Here is a 23,066-nt window from a genome sequence, read left to right on the forward strand (position 1 = left end):
GGCAGGCATCTTTACGGATCGATGCTGCCAGCTGATTCTTGGCTCGTATTTTCTGAGCCATGGTAAACCTAGGATGACATCAAATTTGTTATCCAAATCCATTAAGATGAAGTTATCATCATGATGTAAATCTCTTAACGTGTAGTGAAATTTAACTACGCGTTTCATTGCTGTTGTCGATGCGCCTGTCGCTAGACGCACCGTCATCCTCGTTGGAGAGATGTCGCGCTCAACATATTTGAGCCCACGACCCTCTAGTGACGGGCGACGAATAAAGTTATTCGACGCTCCACAGTCCAATAGGGTTCTAAGATACAAACCATTTGGTCGCTATTAACTTCAAGGTGATGAGGTTTCCCTCATCACTAGATGCAGAGACACATGATTGTGTGTCTGGAGCAACTTCAGTCAAGAGATTTGCAAATTTTCTTGAGGCTGCTGGATCAGTGGGGCGCTGCGCCCCTACTGACCCCGACCGTTTTTTTGGTGGCCCGCCTCGCTGTTGCGATTCCGCAACAACGTCGGACCCGCGAGCGTTGCTTTTATATGGCATTCAGTCCGTTATTACGTTCAGTACCTCTCGATACTGAGTGTGGGGCACTGCACTAATGAGCGTAGTGTCCTAACTTTTGACAGCGATTGCATTTCTGCAATCGCTTATTGTTCGAAAAGCGAGTTTTCTCGCTTTCGACATAAGAGAGGTCCATATTCTGGACCTCCAAGCTCGTGTCGTCTTGGAGGACGATACAATGACGAACTTGCTTGAGCCTGTCTCAAGCTAAAGTTCTCCTGTTCCGCAACGGATATTGCTTCTTCAAGCGTATCCAGTTCCAAGCGGAACAGGTGGGTCTTTACGGGACGATCCGTAAGACCTTGCATGAACACCGTAGTCAACGTGTGTTCCAGGACTAGGTTGATTGTGATACAACTTGCTAAGAGTCGTATATGCTAGGCATAAGCGTGCACATCACGCTTCCCTTGTTCGAGTTTCAAAAGCTTTAATCGAGCTTTGAACTCAGCTCTAGGTGGTTCAAACGTCAATTTGAGCCGGGCTTTAAAAGCATCTAGCATGGGTCGTGCAACTTAAGGCCTAGTGCCCAAGTTTTGGGCACAACCTGCCAAATTTGATTCAATAAATGTGACTTGCCTTTGCTCATCGACAATGTGACGAGCCTATATGGCATCGTCCAACTCGACAAACCATATCAGGAGGGAGTTTTCTTCGACTCCCGTAAAATTAGTGATATAAATCGTCAAGGTTTCGGGACGACGCGTGTGCGTCATCCAGATAAAGGGGTCTGTTCCTGTTGTAACCTCAACAGCTCTGCATGTTAAGAGCCTTGCTAATTAAGCAAGGATACCTTCTCCTTTGCCTCGTCAAGTTCATGTTGTATGAACTTGGCCATGGCTGAAGGGAGGGCACCTCTGTCCGAACCGGACAGCATGGCCAAGATGGCATCATTCCCTACGGTCAAACTCATTCGTTCGACCGCACTCCTTTCTATGTCACTTGAAAAGGAGAAGTAATCCTTTCTAAGTGATATAAAAAGGAGTGCTGATGCGTATTTCCATTATCATCTAATATGTCCATATTAGATGATAGAACTGTGGTCCATGGAAGGGCTACAAAGCGCTACGAGGTGTAACGGGGCACAGCCGTGGATATAATGGCCTATATCACCCAATGGATAAGCTTTTCGAATATTACTATGTAAAGTAATATTCTACAAATATTATCTACCGGTAGATAATATATTAATGAACAACCTTTGCGTGTTAATTTCATGTAACGATACAAACCATTTCAGAAGCAGTTCACGTGGGCAGTGCCCGTTACAAATTACAGTTTACTTTTCACCTTCTCTAAAGCAAGTGTTTTGAAAAGAGTCTTCCTTTGCTCGTACTAAGTACGTGAAGTGAAGTGTGGCACCACTTGCACTGAAGCAGTGCAATGTGGACTTTTACTGAAGCAGTACAAGTCGGCAGTGCCCCTTTACACAAGGAGTAAAGGTTGCAGCAAGACATAACTGTGGAAATACGCATTGTCTTACCGTACATATGTGTAAATATATATGTAGATTAGAATATACATAGTTGGATGTAAAGAGAGTGTCAAGAGAGCATACAAGAAAGAAGTCGAGAAATAGGACCACTACATTAATACAATCAAGGAGCGAGGAAGCTCTGCTACACACGACCTCCCGTTCTTTAGCCAGTTTTGCCACTTCGGTATCGCCGTTGCCGTCAAATATTCAATACTCAGTGTGTGGCAAATTTACACGCACTTAATGGAAGCAGAGAGCTGTTGTGGTAGAAGCAGCTGCAGTGGCATTTACGTGAAACATCCCATAAAGCGGAACAGTTCGATATTTTGGAACATCGGGTATAGGGGAAGAAAGCGCGGAAAGAATGTGAATTTAATGAAGAGGGTTTGATGATAAGGATTTACAGGAGGGTGTAAATTTAAGGAAAAAAGGTGTGAATATAGCATTTCCCTTAATATTTATATATTATTAGGCGATATTAATACTACCCAAGCAGTCTGACCGAATACTCGCTCACAGCAAGTCTAAGAGAAGCATCCAGTTGATTGCGCTTATGGGTATCCTCTACAGCCTGCCAAAAGGTGCATTAAAAACGCGCCTCAAATAGCCATCTATTGTATATACGCACTTACTAACTTATGAACCATGTAACGGGCACCTTTCATTCACTAGTACTGGTAAGTACTGCTTAGCCTTACACTGATTACAGTGTAGGTAAAGTGCCTCGAAACTTCACGTACACACAAAAGTACAAAGGAAAGTTTCTAGGTAGCTAAGGGTCTTAAGCTACCAAAAGGTAATCAACGGATTTAGAGTTAGGGGATAGTAAAACTGTATTATTATAACAAGTTTCCTACGTGACGATCTTCTATCTACCACTGAACTTATTATATTAATATCTAAGTAATTATGGCGCCTCCTTGCGCACCACACAATCGTGTCTTAAAACGATTGGCGGGGTTGATTTAGATTTAAATCAACCAATCAATAGAGCTAATATCTTATTGCATTAATAATACCAAATTTGGTATTACTGGGACTATTTAAGTCAAAAATGATACAGATAATAATTTTGCACTTCTTCATTTTTTCCTCTTATAGGAAATAATACTTATGTAACGGTACACCCCATTACCCCCCCCCCGCGATCGCTCCCAGGGCCAACTTAACGATAACGTTGACATGAGCCAACAGGAGAGGGGCCGCAATACGTTGCGGTTCGCTCCAGATAAAAGGCCTTGGTCACCCTCTAAGAGAAACCGCATTCGTTGGTCTAGTACGACCGATCAAAATCATATTCTGTTATTAGACTCATCCAGGCTCTACAAGCCTGGTGAGGATGAAACGAAATTCTTCATCGATGTCTTTTATCGGCATCGGTAATAAACTTGCAAGCGGGCAAAGGATGTCAAACCTTTGTTCCAAGCTTGAACAGCCTAAATACAAAATTTTCAAAACATAGGTCGCAAAGTCTGGCTTGACAAGCTAAAAGCTTTCCGTCGACGGCTCGAGAAATGGACCGTAGTCGGTGCACGCTATAAGTTGCACCGTTTGTCTCGAGAGGCAGGATTCCTTGCCTGACTCATGCCCATGCTAATTCAAGGGTGCGGGTCATGCCTTTAAGGAAGCGTATTCCCTCAAAGATCCCATTGGAGGACTCTCATCTCTGACAAGATGCGTCAAGGAGTTGTGAACCTCCAATCCTTTTACGAGCGCGGGAAGCGAGTGGACCTTTTACCGAGGAGGATGGGTCTCGTCGTATTGCAAGACGAGACCCGGAACGTCCAACATCAGTTGGAGACGAGGTTGCTAACTATCATGCGAGCGTAAATATCCTCGCCAATGAACAAGATAATTCGTTTGAATCATCTTTGCCTCATGGTGGCTCAAGAAAATTTCAACACGAAAGTGCTTCTCACCAATTAATCCATCAATGGATGCCGACGGAGAAAAAGCCGGGTTCGCCTCGTTTGACGAGCCCGATTCAACATCGTGATTTGGATCCCACCCTTTTTTAAGGGAGAATCTTGATCACGAGCGATCCCGTCGTTGCGAGTTAGCGGTGACGGTCGATAATGTTTAATGTGACCAGTTGAAAAGTTGTACGCAGATTGCGACTGAACAGTTGGCGAACAAAAGGACACATCAGTCCCGTCAAAACGAGCTGCTGACAGCTCGTAAGAAGATCTCTTTCTTGAAAGAAAGAGTGGATCGTCTGGTATAAGAGAATCAGACCCTTTTCCGAGACAATACGTCTTTGGCTCGGATCCATCAGGCTTTGGCTGATGCCCTCGACCGTTCCGGTGTAATTAGGAATCGGAAAGAACCTCGTACGGATGGTACGGGCGGAGACGCCCAAAATACAAGGTAGGATGCGTACGCATACTACGAGGCAGCTCGATTGTGTATGCATTGCCTTGCCGATGTAATGCACGAAAGGGGCCGATTTATCTGGGTAGTAATTTATTACTGCCTACTTTCGTCACTACGTGCTTTTAAATTTACCGTAGACAGTAGGACTAGGTCATTAATTTTAAATGAAAGTATGTTTGCTCTTCCATTTTTGTCAGAGTTCCGTTTCAGTCGGTCCACCGCATCAGCGATTAAATCCGGTACGAAACGGAACACTGTTTCCCTAGCCAGCAGGAATTCACCTGCTGACTCGGTTTTATTTTTGTATTCAGTGCGAGCGTCTAGCACTGCGGAAATATTACTCTCTTTATTATTGAGAGTATAGTCATGCCCATTCAAATTGTTGTTTTTGATGCTGAGTGTTTCAGCATCGTTGTCTACTTCAATGTTATATAGCTTAACATTGGTAATCTTCGCATTGGCCTTAGGGCTAATGCGTGATGAACAAGAGCTAAAAGGATTTTTGCTCGAGCGAGTTTTTTCTCCCTTAAATAAGAATACTTCTCAAACAGGGTAGGTATATGTGGGTGGCGTAAGCCATTCACGAAAAACCGTGTATGCTTTGTAGAAGCATGCACTGAATTGTTGATGGCAAATTTTACCATCGGCAGGAACTCGCTTCAACTCTTAAAAGTATCTGCGAAGTATCTCTTCGAGAATACGGTTTGCACGCTCCGTCTGACCATCTATTTCAGGCTGATCGAAGTTGACATTTTTAAATGTGTTCTACGTGATCTGAACACTGTTTGCCAAAATTCCACCGTGGATCTAGGGTCTCGATCTGAGACCAGTTCACGGGGTAACCTATGGAGTTAGAATATTGTGTCAATAGAGACAAGAGCACAGCCTTTGGCTAACCATCTTTTTAAAACGGTCAACAAAAACAAGAACACCATTTCTCTTCTGGGTGTCTTTGGGAATCCGAAGACGACATTCTAGATACGGACTGCCAACACTCTGCCGCAACAGGCAGAGGTTGTAACAGAGCACGAATGAAACGCTAGGCTTTACCCGTTGACAAACTTCGCAAGCACGTAATTACTTGCGGACGAACTCATACTGGCGTGACCAGTAGAAGTCGCGACTTATCGGGAGATAAGTCTTCTCACGTCCACGATGACCACTTATTGGTTCACCGTGGCACTCATACATGATGCGTTATCCCTTATCATCATGGGTAGGGACGACGACACGAGGTGGCCGTCAGCAATGGCTGCATTATACATTAAACCACTGCATGTTGTATGTGAATCTGTTGTGGATCGATAGAATTTTGACAATCCTTTTGAGGATTGTTAAGATAAATATCTCTACAATTCTAACTGAATGACAAATTAAGTAAAACTCTCTGGTAGCTTCGCCTGATCTGTAAATTGATGCTGCCTCAAGCTTTTCTAACCGTAGAAAAAGTCAGTCTGACGACACATTAGGAAAGAAGATTTGCGGGTACAGTAAGTAGCATTTTGAATAACAGAGTTAAGACTCGAATGACGTGCTGCTTATCGAAGTGGTCAAGATCGAGCAGTTTGTCACGCATCTCAAAGAGCCCGACGCAAATTCCGGCTCGGGACATTAGTCAATGATCAGTATGTTGTTTTATTCGGCTAGTACGATATTCAGCTTGTACAAAGCTTCCACAAGCACCTTGTCGCTGTTTTGCTGCAATGCGAATCGCACTTTAACCAACAGATCCTAAAGTCTTGTGCATGGGAACGCACTGCATGGTGACCTTGTTCAGTGTGCCAAGACCGCACTTTACCAGTTTTAAAGAGCTTAATCTTTGCGGAGCACGAAGTGTGGTCTGACCTTTAGCAGGAGCCACAATCTCCATTTCGACGATCTGGTCGTAAAACAAATGGGCGCAATTCCTGCGCCCGTGCCAGGCTAGACAGATATTAATCACCTGCACCTGCTGGTCACAGACGATTAAAGCCACATTCTGCATGGTCATACCGTACGTGCGTAACTTCTCCAGTAGCTCCCCGGTCTCTACGTAACGGGAGCTTTTCCAAATCGACGTCGAGAACATATGTTGCAGTGCCCGCGTCACAAGCACCCGTGAGATTTTACATACCCGTAAAGAAACTTAGGCCGTTAGGCGATAGTCCCGCACCCATGCATGGTAGCTTCTCTTTTTGGCTTGGGAAGTCTTAGGCCCTTGCACTTTATCCACCATATCGGGCACGAAGAACCACAGTACGGATCAGTGATATTTTGGCTTCGATACTTGCTCTCCATGGGAGGGAGCTGCATCTATGCCCACCCTGCTGGCTGCAGAAGAGCAGATTATAACGCAAATTTATGCACAACATGCGACTGCTAGTCCCGCATAGTACCCGTTATTTGTTCTTTGAAGTCGTGATTCTCAGCATCGCAATCTATTACGAACGAAGCCAGTTCGCTGGGTACTTGCTGAATACACCGGTACGTTTTTGCTCATTTCAAGCTAATGAGGAGATCATTCAGTTCCGAATGAATTTAAAGGTGCTGGATGAATTGCGCATTATGTAAAGTTCTAGCTCTTTTCAGCTCAACATCTGAACCGAGTAGACCAATTTATTGGCGCAACCCACGGCGGTATTCAATTATTGACATATATTGTACTAGAAATGTCTGCAAATGCTTCTACTTTTCTGGCATCACTGATTGCTTTAAAGGTTATTCCTTGCGTTGTTCAGTTTATCGCACAAACGTTGTTGCTACGGCATTGCTAGAGCCACACCGTTTGCCACAATTTACAGTACATGTACGACGCAAGTTTGTTTCGTGCAGGTCACGCAAGTAACTGGCTGTTTTTGGCGTACCTCGACTAATCTTCCAATATAGCCCGAATTGCAATAGGACCCTTTCCCATTACAAAACTTCAAAAAAGTTTGCCATCTTTTCCTGAGTTAACAAAAACACGATTTGTTTAGTAACCTTTACGGAGCACAGTGTACATGGATTACACGTATATTTCGGTGCAAACAATACGAGGGATTATAGAACTTTCAATTTCAAAAGCAGAAACAAAAATTTTGAGTTCTGTCTGATCGTGACAAGGCAGCAAAAGGAGCCTGGACACAACGCTTACAAGCATTCATTTTTGTTCGGTTGTGACTACCCAAAGACCCGCGATCAGGGACAACAATACGGTTTGTTGCAAATCGCATTATCATATACATACCAGAACCAAAGCCCTTTTTCGAGTCTGTAAGTCGAAAGTCTTATTGAAACCTGTTCATTGTCTCGGTGTATCTTATATTCAACAATCCAACTATGCAGAACCCACCCAGATTGTGTAGCCCCAATTCTCACTCAATAGTCGCTTTTGTCACGACCAATCGATTGTTAGCGCCTAAGAAACCACTCCACTCTACAGAAAGACTAGCTGCAAAAACAAAGCGCTATCCATGCCACTGAGTACAGTACGAAGCGTCTTGTTTATTGGCTGTGTCTGTCCGCCATGAAGTCAGTCGTACTAGAAAATTATTGTAAATCTTTGATTATCAGTCTTGACGGTATTCGTCTCACCTTTCGTTGAATGCCTAATATATATATTTTGAACGAAAGGATACCGTCGATCCTCCAAGCCACTAACGAATACATTTCCAAATTTCCTCGGTCGTGCACTAGTGATACTCAAAGCACTATGCAGACCATGCGCTTTCACCTAAACAAACGCGTTGGACGCTCAACCCCTTTTAACGCGACTACGGCGTCCGATCCGAGTTTATGGAACGATGGAGAACCCCCTGCACCCCCGCTCTCGCTTTCAATTGCTCTACGCGACTTGATGGCCGATGCGGAAGCCCAACATGACGGCGTCGACTTTGCCAACTTTATTAATTTCGCCGAATTGCCGCAATTGCCATTTTTTCGACCAAACCACATGAATTGGAAACGCGTTGAAAGATCGTCAGCGTTTACATTGCTAAAACGAAAAGACGAAGTGCTCGCTCAAGCACGACTTGATGCCACGATTGAAGAAGTGGCAAGCGTCTTGGGAGCAACCACGGATCAGCTACACGCTGCGACGATGGAAGGGCTTTATGACAATTCGTTCATTGCTGGTTCCGTCGCGTACGTTGAACGTCCCCACGAGTACGAAAACGATCGCGCGCTTCAACATGTGGCCGTCAAGACGTCTAACTTTGTGCATTCCAACATTCTTGGAAAGAATGAGCAATGGTGCTTTGGAGAAGTGCTTCGTAGTAAACCCGAAGGGGACAGCTTTACCATTACACAGATCTCTCTTGATGCCCACCAGTCGCAATCGCTCCCAGCTCGTCTAGCGTTAAAAGACAGCAAACGTCGCGTCGCACAGCTTCGAAACGTCAGCACCGCGTATTTAGTCGAGCGAACGGCTGGGAGCCGAAAGCTGCGTATCACGTTTCATGCGTTGCACAAACCGGACGATTCTTTAAACATTGACGATGACAATGCCCCCATCATGGCTCGCAGAGCCGTTCGAACTCGACTCGTACGTCTTGCTCGTGGCACTTCGGAACTCTCCCCTGTGGTTCGTCGTCGTCGCTTTGGCGTGCAAGTCTTTGCCGACCACTCAGCTTTTCATGTTCGGAATCCACGATGTATCTGTTGTACGCGAAAATTCCAGCATATTATCAACCTCATTCCACGATCGCGGTGCTACTTGTGTGGATACTATGTCTGTACGTCCTGTACGTCGACAGAAAAGATGGAGACGTATACGGGTCAAGTCGCTTCGATCTTGGTCTGCGTTCGCTGTGTGAAGAGTGTCATTGCTTGCAATTATGACCACATGCTTTCCGTGAGACCAGGACCCGAGCGTGTGCTTCCAGACGAACTGTCGTCCCCTCACTCTGTGAGCACAGCCGATACGTCGAGTACTGCAGCGTCGGATTTTTCAGGATATTCGGAATCGCCCTCGAGCGAGAAATTGGGGGATTTATTGACTCAAGTCGTCAGTGACGACTCGGACCAAGTTACCCAGGGACAGCGTCGTGCTGCGTTTATGGTGTTGGAACAACTCTTGCTGATTGATCAAGAAGAGGCCCAGTCTCAAGCTGATAAGAACGCACAACTCCTTCATTCGACGAATGACCAATATCAATCAACTGAAGCGGCCAAACGGGCATTGAATGTCAACAATTGTCCGAAAGATCTAGATGCTTGTCAATTTGCTAGTGCGAATGCACGACCGTATCCGATGATGGCCGCTGTCGTTCCAAACGAAAACGAACCGGCACAAGAAGGATCGGTTGTATATCCGATTCCAGCGAACGAAAATGAACGACTCGCTGCGATTGAACACTTTCATCTTCATGACATTGCCAATGTGCCAGAGCTCAATGTCATTTGTTCGCTCGCCGCAGCAGAAATGGGCTGTCCGCATAGTGTCGTAACGTTGGTGGAACAAGAAGTTGTGACGCTTTTAGCGACGAATGCGCCACACTATTGGGACATTGGAAGTGGGAATCCACGGGAACAAACGTTTTGTCAGCATTTCGTTATGGACGACAAACCGTTGCTTGTTCGCCACGCGGAAGCAGATATGCGCTTTTACCATATTGCACCCGTGACAATGCGTAGCCTACGCTTTTACTCTGGTTTTCCATTGTCCGTACCGTGTGTATCGAAGAAGTCTGGAAAAGCTGAAAAAGTCGTGGTAGGTGCACTTTGTTGCCTCGATGAGAAGCCTCACGAAATGACGCGGGCACAATACTGGCGACTGATGAAGCTTGCAGATGCCGCATCCAGTATCTTAGAAAAGACGGCAAGAGAGTATATGGCGGATCCTGAGAATCATTTTCTTCGGCAAAGAATGGCTGAGATTCAATCTTACAAAGGCGCAAGACCGCCGACAGTGACTTGCTAAGTGACACATTTCAAGTCATAAACTGCGAGACGAATACGGGCGTACTGCAGCCTACGGATTGCGTTACTGGTGGGGAAGCAACTACCATGCAAACGTATTAACAAATGACTCGAGTAAGTTCCGTGTGTTTTTCATTAATGTCCCAAGGATTGCCAATAAATATACAACATTGCGTTATTAAAAAAGCTTGTAGCCTGAAGCTTATAATTGGTCCAACGTATTTTAAGCCAAACGAAATACTGAGTGAAAGTTGCAACAAATTATATGCCGATCAAGAGGCTGTCGTAGTCGAATGCCTTGCTGCTCTTGAAGAGTGCACTAATATACTGCGATGTCAATCTTGCCTTAGCTCATTAAAACATCATTTGATATGGTTATGCAGTATTTTGTTATTGAACAAGTAAAAAGCTGTCCTGAAGCTCCTGCGTGTCTACGTTTATCTTCAAGAGAAAAAACATTCCTTTTAACTTACTTCATGAGCACGCAATTCAAGAGTTTACGCGAGAATAATTTTTAGCTGCAAATACAACGTTAAACAAATCTTACGGACTTTCGATAGGCCGAGTGGTTAAGCACTGGAACTGGGACCGGGAAGTACGTGGGTACGATAGCACATCGCCGGAGATAGACTAATAAGCAGACGAGCAACCATCCAAAGGATGGCCGCCCTGCCAACCGGAACCAAAGGTGCGTGATAGTTGGGCGCCTGTAGCCGTCATTTCCCATAGTGGATAGAGGGGTACGGGGTTCCAATAAGGAAACTGGGTCATAATTGAGTCTCTCTTACAGCTCGTCGGAAACTTGACAAAGTCGCTGTCTTCCACATAGCGATACAGGTCTAGAAAGCTTAAAATCAAGCCGATGTCAACTGTTTTCCTTACATCGTCGTTAATGATAAAAAATAGCGTTTGTATTTAGCGGTTTCGTATCCCCACAGATCGTAGCATCGCCTTACCGCCCATTCGATGCTATTTTCATAAACAAAAGGTCGAACGATATGCTATTCCTTTCAAAAGGCACTTTTTTAATTTTCGAGTCTGCAATGTGATTGGTACAAGAAATCATAGCTACTGTAATCGTTGAGGGCAGTCAACACGTTGGATGGGGCATCGCGTTCTCAGAAATAGCTGACTGGATAGACTTGCACATTCATCAGTTTCTGCATGTCAGGTTCAAGATGGGTTATTAACTGACCCAAACCTCGACAACCTGTAAAGGTCCACAATGTCCAAGTCATCGCTTATTTTTTATTAAATCTGAAACTTTAGTTAACAATTATGGTCAAAGCCTTTCGTGCCCGGTTGTGGCATATCTCTCTCATGTTGAGATCATTGCGATCTTCTCCGACAATACATTGTTCACATGAGAAAAAGTTTGAGACAATCTAGCGTCACAATGTATGGCATTTAATGCCATGTGCATTGGATTGATCTTTAAAGCGCACAGCAGACGTCATAAAATGTGTAAATGATTTCAAGAGTACGCCACGTCAATTTCTGATATTATTATTACTTTCGTGGTCGTCTATACAGCGTAATAAGTCTCAGACCTCCCTCAGCTGCTACATGTACAGCCAAGCCATGGTACAAAAAGGCGTACATTGTACAAATCATGCTTAACGCTGCCTCGTCTAGGTATCCTCTTTTTTCTGCATCGAATTAGCTTAGCTCTGAATATAGGTAGCAATGCCTATGTTGCCGCGTATCAGATAGACAGCGCGTCGAACTTCCTCTTTGACAAATGCAGATGCCATCGATATCCAGACCAACCTGACCTTTTGCCAAATAATCTGCTTGCTTGCTCAGCCATTTATAAACTCAACCTTACAAAATTTATCGCGCCGAGCAAGATTATAGTTGGGTGATGAAAATTACAGCTTTAGCGTCTCTTAAAAATGATAGCACTAAGCGTCTGTAGGACTTCCATGCCCTTCGGGTTCTCGCCAGAGGATTACACGCTTATTTCTGGACACGAAGATTCTTCATTTCGGTGGATTTTGCCCTCAGATCAGTCACCTAAGTTCTGATAAAAACACTTGCTACGCCTGCAGTTCTTTTTCAACATCATTAACAAACTCTCTAACAAACACGAAGATGGCAATTGAAAGCGACAATCAGGACAAAAATGTAGCAGCCCATGATCGCATGCTTCCAGTGACGCCGGTAGCAGTACCTGACGTCTCGGAATCTGAAGATTCGCCATCTAGCAAAATGCTCGGTGAATTCCTTACTCATGACGGATCCGATTTAGCCACTCAGAACCAACGTCGCGCGGCAAATCAAGTCCTCGAACACCTTCTCGTCGTTGATCAAGATCAGACTCAGGACAAAAAACTCGGGCCCATTGAAGCTGCCAAACGAGCTTTTGATGTATCAAAATGCCCAACGCATGTCGAGGCTTGTGAATTCGCAGGCACTGATTATCACTCAAGCGAGACTGAAAAGGAACCATCTACGTTTCCTATTCCGGCTAATGAGGAAGCCCGCGTCGCTGCAATTGAGCACTTGTCCCTTCACGACGTTGTCAATGTTCCGGAACTGAACGTCATTTGCTCGCTTGCTGCAGCAGAAGTTAATTGTCCTCATGGCATCGTCACGCTTGTCGAGCGCGATATTGTGACGATTGCAGCGGCCAATGATTCCAAATTTTGGACTATTGGCAGTGGCAATCCACGAGCGCAAACGTTTTGCCAGCATTTTGTCATGGATGACAAGCCATTGCTCGTCCATCATGCTGAAGCGGACAAACGATTCGGCCACATTGCCCCCGTGAAGATGCTAAGTCTGCAGTTCTACACGGGCTTTCCCATCACTGTCTCCTGCACGTCAAAACCTACTGGACAGTCTGAGAAGGTAATCGTTGGTGCACTTTGCTGTCTTGATGTCAATCCTCACGACATGACGCGATCGCAGTACTGGCGATTGAAAAGGCTTGCCGATGCAGCATCAAGTATTCTAGAAAAGTCTGCGAATGAGTACATCGCCAACAATGGAGCCACGTCAACGACTTAAGAACGTGAAATGGTCGCCTACGTCGTTTTTAAAGCTCTAAAAGGGTAGTTACAATCAAGTGTACCAATTGACAGACCGCTAGGTTCCTTCATCAAATGACTTAAAAATCAAAGGTTGTCTTAACATTGAAAAGCAAACTCGCAGTTGTTTAATTTTTTTAGCATTATTTGGCAACTTCATTTTTAATTTTGCGGACTGGCGAAACTAAAGTTGTTTTTATAAAATCTATCGACGTACATTTCGATATTTAATGAATTTCTGATCCAGGTCGTAATTGACAGACTTGATTTAGCCATGTCCTCGCCGCAAGTGTCCACCAAGCGCACGATCTTTGTGTCTTCGCGCAAGAGCCAGCTGGCGATGGCACAGACTAACACGGTTATCGCCATGCTACAAGATCGCTTTCCAGACTTGCACTTTGTCGTGGGGCAAGAGGACACAATCGGTGACCAAGTGCTGGACCGCCACTTGAGTGACCTGGGCACATCAACAGCCTCAGGATTATTCACGAAAAGCCTTGAAGAGGCGCTATTGGCGAAAAGCGCTAGCTTTGCCGTACATTCGCTTAAAGACATGCCCACGACACTGCCAGAAGGGCTTGTGCTCGCTGCAATTACTAAGCGCGAGAGTCCCGAAGACGCTGCAATTATTCATCCCAAACACAAGGCAAAGGGTGTGAAATCGCTCAAGGAATTGCCTAAAGGAAGCATCATAGGAACTAGCTCATTGCGACGTGAGGCCCTGCTACGAAGCCAATTTCCTACTTTTCAAATTAAGACACTTCGTGGAAATATCCAGACTCGATTAGCCAAGTTAGATGAACATGACGAGTACGATGCAATAATTGTTGCAGCTTGCGGGTTCCGACGTGGCAATTTAGGACATCGGATTGACGAGATTTTACCGACCGACACGTTTGGGTATGGCGTGGGCCAAGGCAGCATTGGTGTCGAGTGTCGTGGCGATGATGCGGAGGTAAAGGACGGAGCGATTCTCGATAGAAAGTGTATCGCCTGAACACTAATCTTGGTCGTTTGTAGACGATTGAAATGCTTACGACGATATCCGATACAAAGTCGGCTCAATTGTGCAAAGCCGAGCGAAGTTTGCTATATCATCTTGAAGGTGGATGCCAGGTCGGATTATAGAGCTACGAATTGTGTCAATAATGGCATTCTTAATGTTCCTGCGATATTGTTACGTTCAGATTGCAATGGGTGTGAGTGCAACAATACAAGATGACACGCTTACGCTCAACGCGACAGTATTGTCCCGCGACGGCACGGAAAGCGTTTCACGTGCGTTGTATATGATAGATTCATGTATAATTTCTTACGAAGATTGCAATAATTGTAGAGGCGATTTCTGGTCCACGTGCCCAGTGCGACGAGCTCGGCAAGATACTTGCCGAGCGTTTCTGGGAGAATGAACTTGCACGAAAACTGTTAGGAAAAACTACCTTAAAGCGTGCGTTGACGTACGGCAACGCCGAAGCTCCCGGCGACGCCGCTGCTGCTGCCGAAGCTGCCACAAAGAAGGTCAAACAATAACTGTGTTTTTTACTTTCAATAGTATTGCATTATTTCAATTGACGTTTTAAGTACGAAATACCATCACGCTTTGGTTCCAGTCGTTTTAAGCTCATCAATCAATTCCTCTCCGCTAGCTTCATCCTTCTCTATCGTGGCAATAAAAGTAGCCTTGAATAAAGTGCTACGTCTGTGAACTACACAGCAAATTGCACGCTTTAAGGCACGTTACCAGTCTACGTACAGACATGTCGACGGATCAATTGATCCGCACTCAAAATAGCCGCGTCCTTCAAGCGTTTCGAGCCATTGGTGTCGTGACTGATGCTGTACCCATTGTATGGTATGGCATGGGAAAGGAGAGCTTTGCAACCGCGTCGTTGGGCAAGTCGTTTGTCGTGTACAATTGTGACAAGCTCTCGCCCGTCCTCGTATCACCTCAGCTACCGAAGCGCATAGCAGCACTCGCCGTCCAAAGCAAGCAACAGCTCACATTCACGGCCTGTGGACGTCAAGTTATTGTATGGAAGCGCGTAGCGCGTATTAAAACCTTGATAGGTCACAAAGGAGGAATCAAACAGCTCTTGACAGTCGGGAACGTCCTCTTTGTGCTCGATGACGAGCGCGAAATTACCGTTTGGGACCTTAATACAATGGAACGGGTTCATACGTTAAGTTTTCCAACAACCTTTACTCCTACGGTTATGCTCCATCCAAACACGTACTTGAACAAGATTCTTCTTGGTTCAGAACAAGGCTCACTCCAGCTATGGAATATTCGTTCCAAAAAATGCATTTATGAGTTCAAAGGCTGGAACAGTGCCGTCACGGCTTTAGAACAAAGTCCGGCAGTGGACGTCGTGAGTATCGGACTCGCCGATGGTCGACTCATGGTGCATCATTTGCAGCTGGACGAGCGTGTTTTGGACTTTAAACACGAGCAAAAGCGCGGGGTCACAGCCATGTCGTTTCGAACCGATGCAGGTGCTGCCACGACACCTCTTGTCGTATCTGGCTCGCCAACAGGAGATATTGCCGTATGGAACCTCCAAACCAAACGTCTCGAGTCAATCCTTGCTGGGGCTCACGACGGTGCCGTCGTTTCGCTCCAGTTTATGGCAAATGAGCCATTACTGCTTTCCACGGGGACGGATAATTCGGTCAAAATGTGGATCTTTGACCACGTGCACGGTGGCACAGCGCGTCTTTTAAAGTCACGAGAAGGTCATTGTGCCCCCCCAACGCGAATTCGATACTATGGGAATAATACACTCGCAACAATGGCTGACGGTGCCGACGGCACGTGCTGTCAAATTCTCTCAGCTGGCCAAGACCGTGCGTTTCGTGTCTTTCATACCGCTCGGGAACAACAGAGTCGAGAGATGTCTCAAGGTCCCGTGCTGAAGAAAGCACGTCATTTCAATGTCCGTGTCGAAACGCTCAAGTTGCCACCAATTGTACAATTTGCAGCCATCGAGACGCGCGCACGAGATTGGGCCAATGTTGTCACCTGCCACGAAAACAAAGTGGGTGCGTATGTATGGCGATTTGAACACCGTGCGATTGGGAAGAAAGTATTGCAACAATATGATCCTCGCAATCACGTTGTATCCGGTAGTGTCGAAGACTTGCGACGGAAAAAGACACAGGCGACGAGCGTCGCGATTAGCTCGTGTGGGAATTATGCCCTTGTTGGTAGCCTTGGGGGGTCGATCTTTCGATATAATATGCAATCTGGTGAAACACGCGGTTCGTATCCAGTAGCCGCGACGCCAAAGGCACCGATAATTCAATCGCTTGTCTTACCTGGCACGGATCTGTCGACTTTGCAAGACGACGAGGCTGAAAAAACGGCTGTGAATGCGCACACGGGACCGGTGAGTGCCGTAGCTGTGGACGCATTGAATACGACTCTCGTGTCGGCTGGCATTGATGGTGTTTTAAAGTTCTGGGGCTTTCAAAAGCATGAATTACGAGACGAGATTGATGTAGGATCTCCTATTAGTCAAATGGAGCTACACCGGGATAGCAATTTGTTAGGCGTCGCCTGTGATGACCAAGTTTTACGTCTGTATGACGTTGCCACGCACAAGCTTGTGCGTCGTTTTGCGGGTCATTCGCACCGCGTGACGGACATGACATTTAGCTCCGATGCACGATGGCTCTTTTCGTCTTCCGCGGACGCTTCGTTACGAATATGGGATCTCCCAACTGGAAAGTGTGTGGATTGGATGCGATTTCACAAACCCGTGACGGGACTCGCCGTTTCTCCGACGGGGGAATTCCTTGCCACGACACACGTGGCTCATGTCGGTATCTTTTTATGGGCAAATCGTAGCTTCTTTACCGATGTTTTTTTCGACGCGGAGCCGATGGCACCCATTTTAATGGATTTGCCCGTCTCGTTAAATGAAGTGGATAATACGGATCAGCTTGGAGTTGGCACTGAACGCAATCCACAAGTATTAATGTCGACGGAAGCACCCGACTTAATGAAAACGGTCGAAAAGAAGGAAGAACGCGAGCCCTCGGATCCATTGGATGCGTCATTAATCACGCTATCTACCGCACCACGTGCATTCTGGCAGTCTTTATTCAATCTTGAATTGATTAAGAAGCGAAACAAACCCATTGAGCCTCCAAAAGCGCCTGATAAAGCTCCCTTTTTCCTTCAAACAGCACGGAAAAACGACGTTCAACCGACATTTGTACCACTTGCAGCAAAGAAGAAAACGGATGTCGACAAGGACATGGATATATGGGATGCTGGTGACGAAAATGACTCTTGGGATATTGATGATGGCGAGGCGCCTGAAGACGATGAAGTAATTGTTTCTAGCTCGCGTATTCTCAAGTCGGAAGGAATGGTGACGTCTCGTTGCAAATTAGCCACGTTGCTGGCTGAAGCCGTGAAGAAGAAGAATGAGAAAGATCTTACTTTTGCATGTTATCGAGACGTTGGAAGCTACATGCAATCTCTATCAGCTTCAGCAGTGGACGTGGAAATGAGCACATTGTGCATGGGTCACTTTGATGAGGACGGCAAGAAACTGCTTGGGTGGTTTCTCGATTTCTTACGTATGGAAATGAAAAGCCATCGTGATTTTCAAGTCTTGCAGGCGTATTTGAACCGATTTCTGAAGCTGCATGAAGATCTATTGGTGGCTAATCCGGCCTTACTAGCACAAGTTGATGAACTCGGAGTTGTGCAACAACAACAGTGGCAACATTTGCAAAAATTGCTGCATAACAATTTGTGTCTGGTGCAATATCTGAGTAGAATTCAGATGTAAATTACCTACGTTGTGATCAATTTAATCGCTCACTTAGACGTGCGAACTAGAAACGCGTAGATAATCATTTTGTTCTGATACGTCATGTGTTTTAATTAATTACTAGGTAGTAGGAGAGATGTATTAATGAAACAGGTCCTGGTTCTCTTTACACCCGCGTTACTCTAGCTGTGTCTATTCTTATTGATCTTACCCGTACATATATAAATATCTACCATAAATGCACGGTTTAGATCAATACTTATAGAGTAGAACCTGTCTAAAATAGTTTTGTGTAAATAATAACTCACCGAATTAATAAGCTAACTCGTCCCAAATTGGGGCACATTCAGCAATTGTTAAACCTCTGTAATTTAATTATTAAATGCAATCGAAGATCCCGTGTTTTTTTTTAATTTGTTATTCATATTTAAACGGTGCATAATAGTGCCAGGGGCCGGTAGTTTAGCGGATTACTAAAATCCCTGGTATTCTTGAGACAGAAAATTAGGTTTGTGAAGAATGCTACAAACCTGACCTTCATCTACGGTAAACTTGAAGAAACACAGAAATGAGGTCCGAAGAATGCCGGATAAGGCAATCATTGCCGACTTGATTTGAACCAAACGCGTTCACGAGCTTACGCGCCCAAAACGGCAGTAAGACTTTGTACTATAGAGCTGCAAATTTTTCAAACCGCTGGCATAATCCGTGGGTCCTACTTGCATCCGGTCAACAACGTTTGCCTGTCTTGCTCTGGTGACCGAGCCTCGCAGGATGGGGCTCCATGCGTCGTCCAGTGTATCTAATTTCTTGAAGACTTTATTTCGGTTGGCCATCCGCGGGGCGAAGAGTAGGGATAGCGTTGCCACTATACCGGCAAGAGACACGCCGGAAAAAGTTCTGAATGCCCTCGTACCAACATGTGAGACCTGAAGAGACTGCATCGGATGCATTAACCATGTAATCTTTGCCGGCACAACGACACCAGCGTCGAGATTCTGAATGACCATACGGTAAAAACTACACAGCAAGTGCCCATTCAGTTGCCGATCATACCCACGACGCAACGCTTAAGCTATGACGTCAAGTTGGGCGGAAGGTAGTGGATCGTCATGCTGCGAAGTGTGATCCGCTGCGGCAGATTAGCAAGCGGGACGCGTGCGCTGCTGCTGTCCAGGACCAGCAGCACCTTGCGTTTTGCCATCCCCCCGTCGAAGTCCCTCAGCCACTCCAAGAAGGTGATTTGTATCATCCAAGCCTTCTCGTTGCTGCGATACTGACGGCCAAGGCTCTGAAGATTGACATGGCGGGAGCAGCGAGGAGTGGCGTACCTGCCAATGACCCATAGGGGCATTTTGTCGGACTATCACCATTGCAGCAGACAGCCACAAGTATCCGTTCCTTGTTTTGCTTCTGCCCCTCCAGCTGCCGTGTTGCAAGGGAATTGTCAGCCTGAAACAGACGAGGCGCATTAGCCACCAGATAATATAAGTTTTGATGTCCTCTGCAGAGTGCTTACCTGCATCCGATAAAACAAACCAGTCTCATCCATGTTGTAAATATCCTACCATTCATTCTGATTGAGGACCTCATATAGGGGAGGAAGCGCATCCTCCACAGCAACCATGTCCACTGAGCCGCTCTCTCCGAAGCACATTCCAACCATCAATTGGAAAACTGAAATGATTCATGTCCTGGATGAAGACGGCTTAGAATCCGCTCTGCATGTTCACGAAAAAAATCTCCGCGCTATGATTGATGCGATCTTGGTGGGCAGTGAACCAAGCTAGCAGAGCTGATTCCATCAGTGGATACTTGACTGCACGCTGGCGTTTGGCACTCATGTTGCTGTCCTCTAAAAGCCGAAGAAGGTCTGCCTTCCTCTTCAGCGTGTTGGAGACCGTCACCTGGCTGTTCCTCAGCTGATAATTGTTCTGAAGCCAATTGACAAGCTGAGCCTGATTCAGTGCGGGATTCCCTGCGCGATGTTTGCAGAGGGCCACACGGCCATCGTCCGTCATTGTGGTGTGCCGTGCCCCTCTCAGAGGCATTGTTATGTGCTGCTGAGTTTTTCTTGGGGAATTGGGGGAGAGTATTTTCTTATAACCACATCCCTCCAAAAAAGCGAAATAATTAATTTATCTGTGGGATACTACACCTGTCTAAAATTCTAAACTTTTTAAATTTATCAGGAAAGGGCGTCCCAACATTATTAATTTAGACAGGTTATACTGTAGTCGTTATTCAAAAATAGTCACAAATCTGAGTATTGTTATTTAATATTTCTCAATTGAAACGTATGATGTTAGCATACTCGCCGCTATCGACGTGTACACGCCCGTCGAAAGGTCGGTGAAAATATACTCGTCTTGTTCCACGAGACGGAAGAGTCATGCCGGTAACCTCCCAGATGGGAAGGCTTTTTATAAATCTTATACACGATTTGCGTTCGACAAGTCTCATTTTAAATAGCTGAGCTTCTAACGCGATAGTGTCATAAAAATCATTTTCCAAGTCTGAGCATCTTCACAAAAAGATGCATGATACTAGCTAGACTCATTCACGGTCTCAATTGCCAACCCTACTAAAGCATGGGCTATTTGCGCACGTACAAGCACTAAATAGCTCATGGCGTAAGTAATCAAGCGTTTGCGGGCCAAGACTTTTAAGGGGACTAAATAATCATGACGGGGCATATATTAAAGCCCACTCGCGCCCACCTATTATTTGCTGCCTGATTACTATTGCTCAAAGAGCGCATCCGCAGCGACAGGACCTTCCATGAAGAATTAAGCAACTTGGAACGAAAAATCGAGGAAATAAGAGCCTACAGAATTCATAGTATCATTCTCCTGATCGAATAAAGAATCCGTACCATATGAAGTGCCGAAAACCATATTTTTTATGGCTGTGCCAAATCGAAATTGTGCACTGCAATTTGCCAGAGTAGCAACCATGCAACGGAATATAAAATTGTAATGGGGCATACTTCGGTTGAAGTGTACAATTCACAACACACCTTTTGCTATTAAGAACTTAGATAATAAATAAAGGGGAATGTTATTTCCACCCCACCATTTCGTTATTTCCACCCCATGCAAAAAAATACCGTCGCTGCCAACTTGATTCCGATTAGCCAATCAGAAGCATTATGTATAACGCTTCGCATATTTATTTATATGGGCGGAAAAAGACAAATAAGGGGTGGAAAAAATAATGACGGGTGGAAAAAATAATGACGGGTGGAAATAACAAATGCTGGGGTGGAATGGCAAGTTGATGAAGTGGATAAAAAATACTTATTTAAGAGCCAGATATTCGGCGTTAAGGGCACCTGCGTGCATTGTGACCCTTATTCCTGCAAATACTGCAAAGTCTTCAACGAATTGCTGCTTATACAATCTCAAATTCAGATGGATAAAAGGACTTATTTAAAAGAGCCAGAGATTGAGCGATGGGGCACCTGCGTGCATTTTGACCTGATTGTATGCAAAGTTTCGAGCAATCCGCTACTTGAACAAACTCAAATTCAGATGGATCTCGTTGCCTTGATGATTGATGCACATTATTATTTTTTGTGACGGTCTAGATCCAGTTGAGCGACCACGAGTACGCTAAGGGACAGAATTCTTGGAGCCATATCATCCAGACTGCAATTTATCGTAGCTGTTCCCATAATGGTTTCTTGATGGCGATACTCCACCATGTTGTAACGTTCTTTGACAGCCTCTAATATGGTGGCAACATTTTGTCTACCCACTTCAGGCATGGCTGCAGGCGCAGCTGCATCCAAGCGCCATTAATGGTGGAAACTCTTAACAGTGAGAGGGCGGCCACTTCTTAGAAAAGCAGATTATTTGATGCTGACAGGGTATTCCATTCTTGAATTACACGCAACTGAACAGGTTATGGTGGCATTGGTAGGATCTTCAGATAACTCATAGCTCAAAGCATTTTCCTAGTGCGTATATTGAAATGCGGCGCACTACAGCAAAGAAAGGGATTTTCTGTGTTTGTGCATGACTTGCATTCGCTCCTACGACAGCTAAACACCAAGATTTTCAATCTGGGCTTAAGCAGCATGAGCTACGCGAGTTTGTACATCACCCAAGTTTTTTCCGGAACACTTATGTAGCTCTTTAACATATGATGAAGCCCTTCAGCTCTCGATGATGTGACGTGGCCAAAATGCATGCAATTCCTGGTGTATGCGTAAATAAATTAATTTTTATGTGTCAGACAGGTGGTATCCGGATAGGCCAGCATGTTAGGCAGTGCAGTATATGTTGAGTGCATGCTTATCATGAGATTGATTTACACTTCCTCTGATTTCGAATAGATTACATCTGTCCGACTCTTCACGAATTTATTCCAGTCATCCCCAGGTCCAAAAAACTTACGACAATTTGCTAGAGCGTTTTTTTAAATATGTTAAACGCATAGAAGATGGGTTGAGGTGGGAAATGTTATTTCAGGGCATTCTTTAGGGCAAATTCTCGGTCTGTTGTGATTGTCTGTGGCAGTTGATCGAGAGCCCAAAGGTAGTCCGCTTCACGTTCATGCCTGATGAAAGCAATAGCAATTGGGAGGAAGTGTTGAAGCTTGTGACACCAGTGATATGGAGGATCCGGCATTATGAATCGATCACAGATATCCTTACGCTTTGGTGGTGGACTGCACCTATCTAGGTGCAGTCCGCCACCAAAGCGTATGGATGTCTGTAAAGGAGTTCCACAGATTTTTGGCTGGCATAGAATAGGTGTGAAAAGATGATGATAATCATCTTTCACACCTATAAACCCACTCTGCATGATGCAGAATGTCAAATAGAGCGTCCAGTGGTGTACGATTGCGAAGCTCTTCTGCTCGCACCGCTGGCGCTCGTTGTAGATTGTCCTTCCTATTGCTTTTGTGCTGGGATCTATTTGGCGTAGGGTTGTGACAATTTCTTTCGG

At 45.3% G+C, this 23,066-nt stretch overlaps 4 protein-coding genes across 4 annotated transcripts; 3 read left to right on the top strand and 1 right to left on the bottom strand.

Moving 5' to 3' along the window:
• Positions 1-6,135: 6,135 nt before the first annotated feature.
• On the bottom strand, positions 6,136-6,486 carry CCR75_001468 (uncharacterized protein; the record flags this gene model as incomplete). The annotated part of the gene is made up of 1 exon (XM_067959571.1): positions 6,136-6,486. One exon carries the CDS (start codon positions 6,484-6,486, stop codon positions 6,136-6,138), a length of 351 nt encoding a protein of 116 aa, XP_067823863.1.
• A 1,602-nt stretch (positions 6,487-8,088) lies between these two features.
• CCR75_001469 (uncharacterized protein) lies at positions 8,089-10,296 on the top strand (the record flags this gene model as incomplete). The annotated part of the gene is made up of 1 exon (XM_067959572.1): positions 8,089-10,296. One exon carries the CDS (start codon positions 8,089-8,091, stop codon positions 10,294-10,296), a length of 2,208 nt encoding a protein of 735 aa, XP_067823864.1.
• A 1,871-nt stretch (positions 10,297-12,167) lies between these two features.
• CCR75_001470 (uncharacterized protein) lies at positions 12,168-14,936 on the top strand. The gene is made up of 4 exons (XM_067959573.1): positions 12,168-14,282; positions 14,348-14,443; positions 14,515-14,605; positions 14,664-14,936. Exons 1-4 carry the CDS (start codon positions 13,602-13,604, stop codon positions 14,855-14,857), a joined length of 1,062 nt encoding a protein of 353 aa, XP_067823732.1. The 5' UTR covers positions 12,168-13,601; the 3' UTR covers positions 14,858-14,936.
• Positions 14,937-15,084: 148 nt separating this feature from the next.
• CCR75_001471 (uncharacterized protein) lies at positions 15,085-18,129 on the top strand (the record flags this gene model as incomplete). Its single annotated transcript, XM_067959574.1, has 1 exon — positions 15,085-18,129. One exon carries the CDS (start codon positions 15,085-15,087, stop codon positions 18,127-18,129), a length of 3,045 nt encoding a protein of 1,014 aa, XP_067823731.1.
• Between the last annotated feature and the right edge of the window lie 4,937 nt (positions 18,130-23,066).

Source organism: Bremia lactucae, linkage group LG19 (assembly GCF_004359215.1).
Source record: "Bremia lactucae strain SF5 linkage group LG19, whole genome shotgun sequence".
Lineage (NCBI taxonomy): Eukaryota > Oomycota > Peronosporomycetes > Peronosporales > Peronosporaceae > Bremia > Bremia lactucae.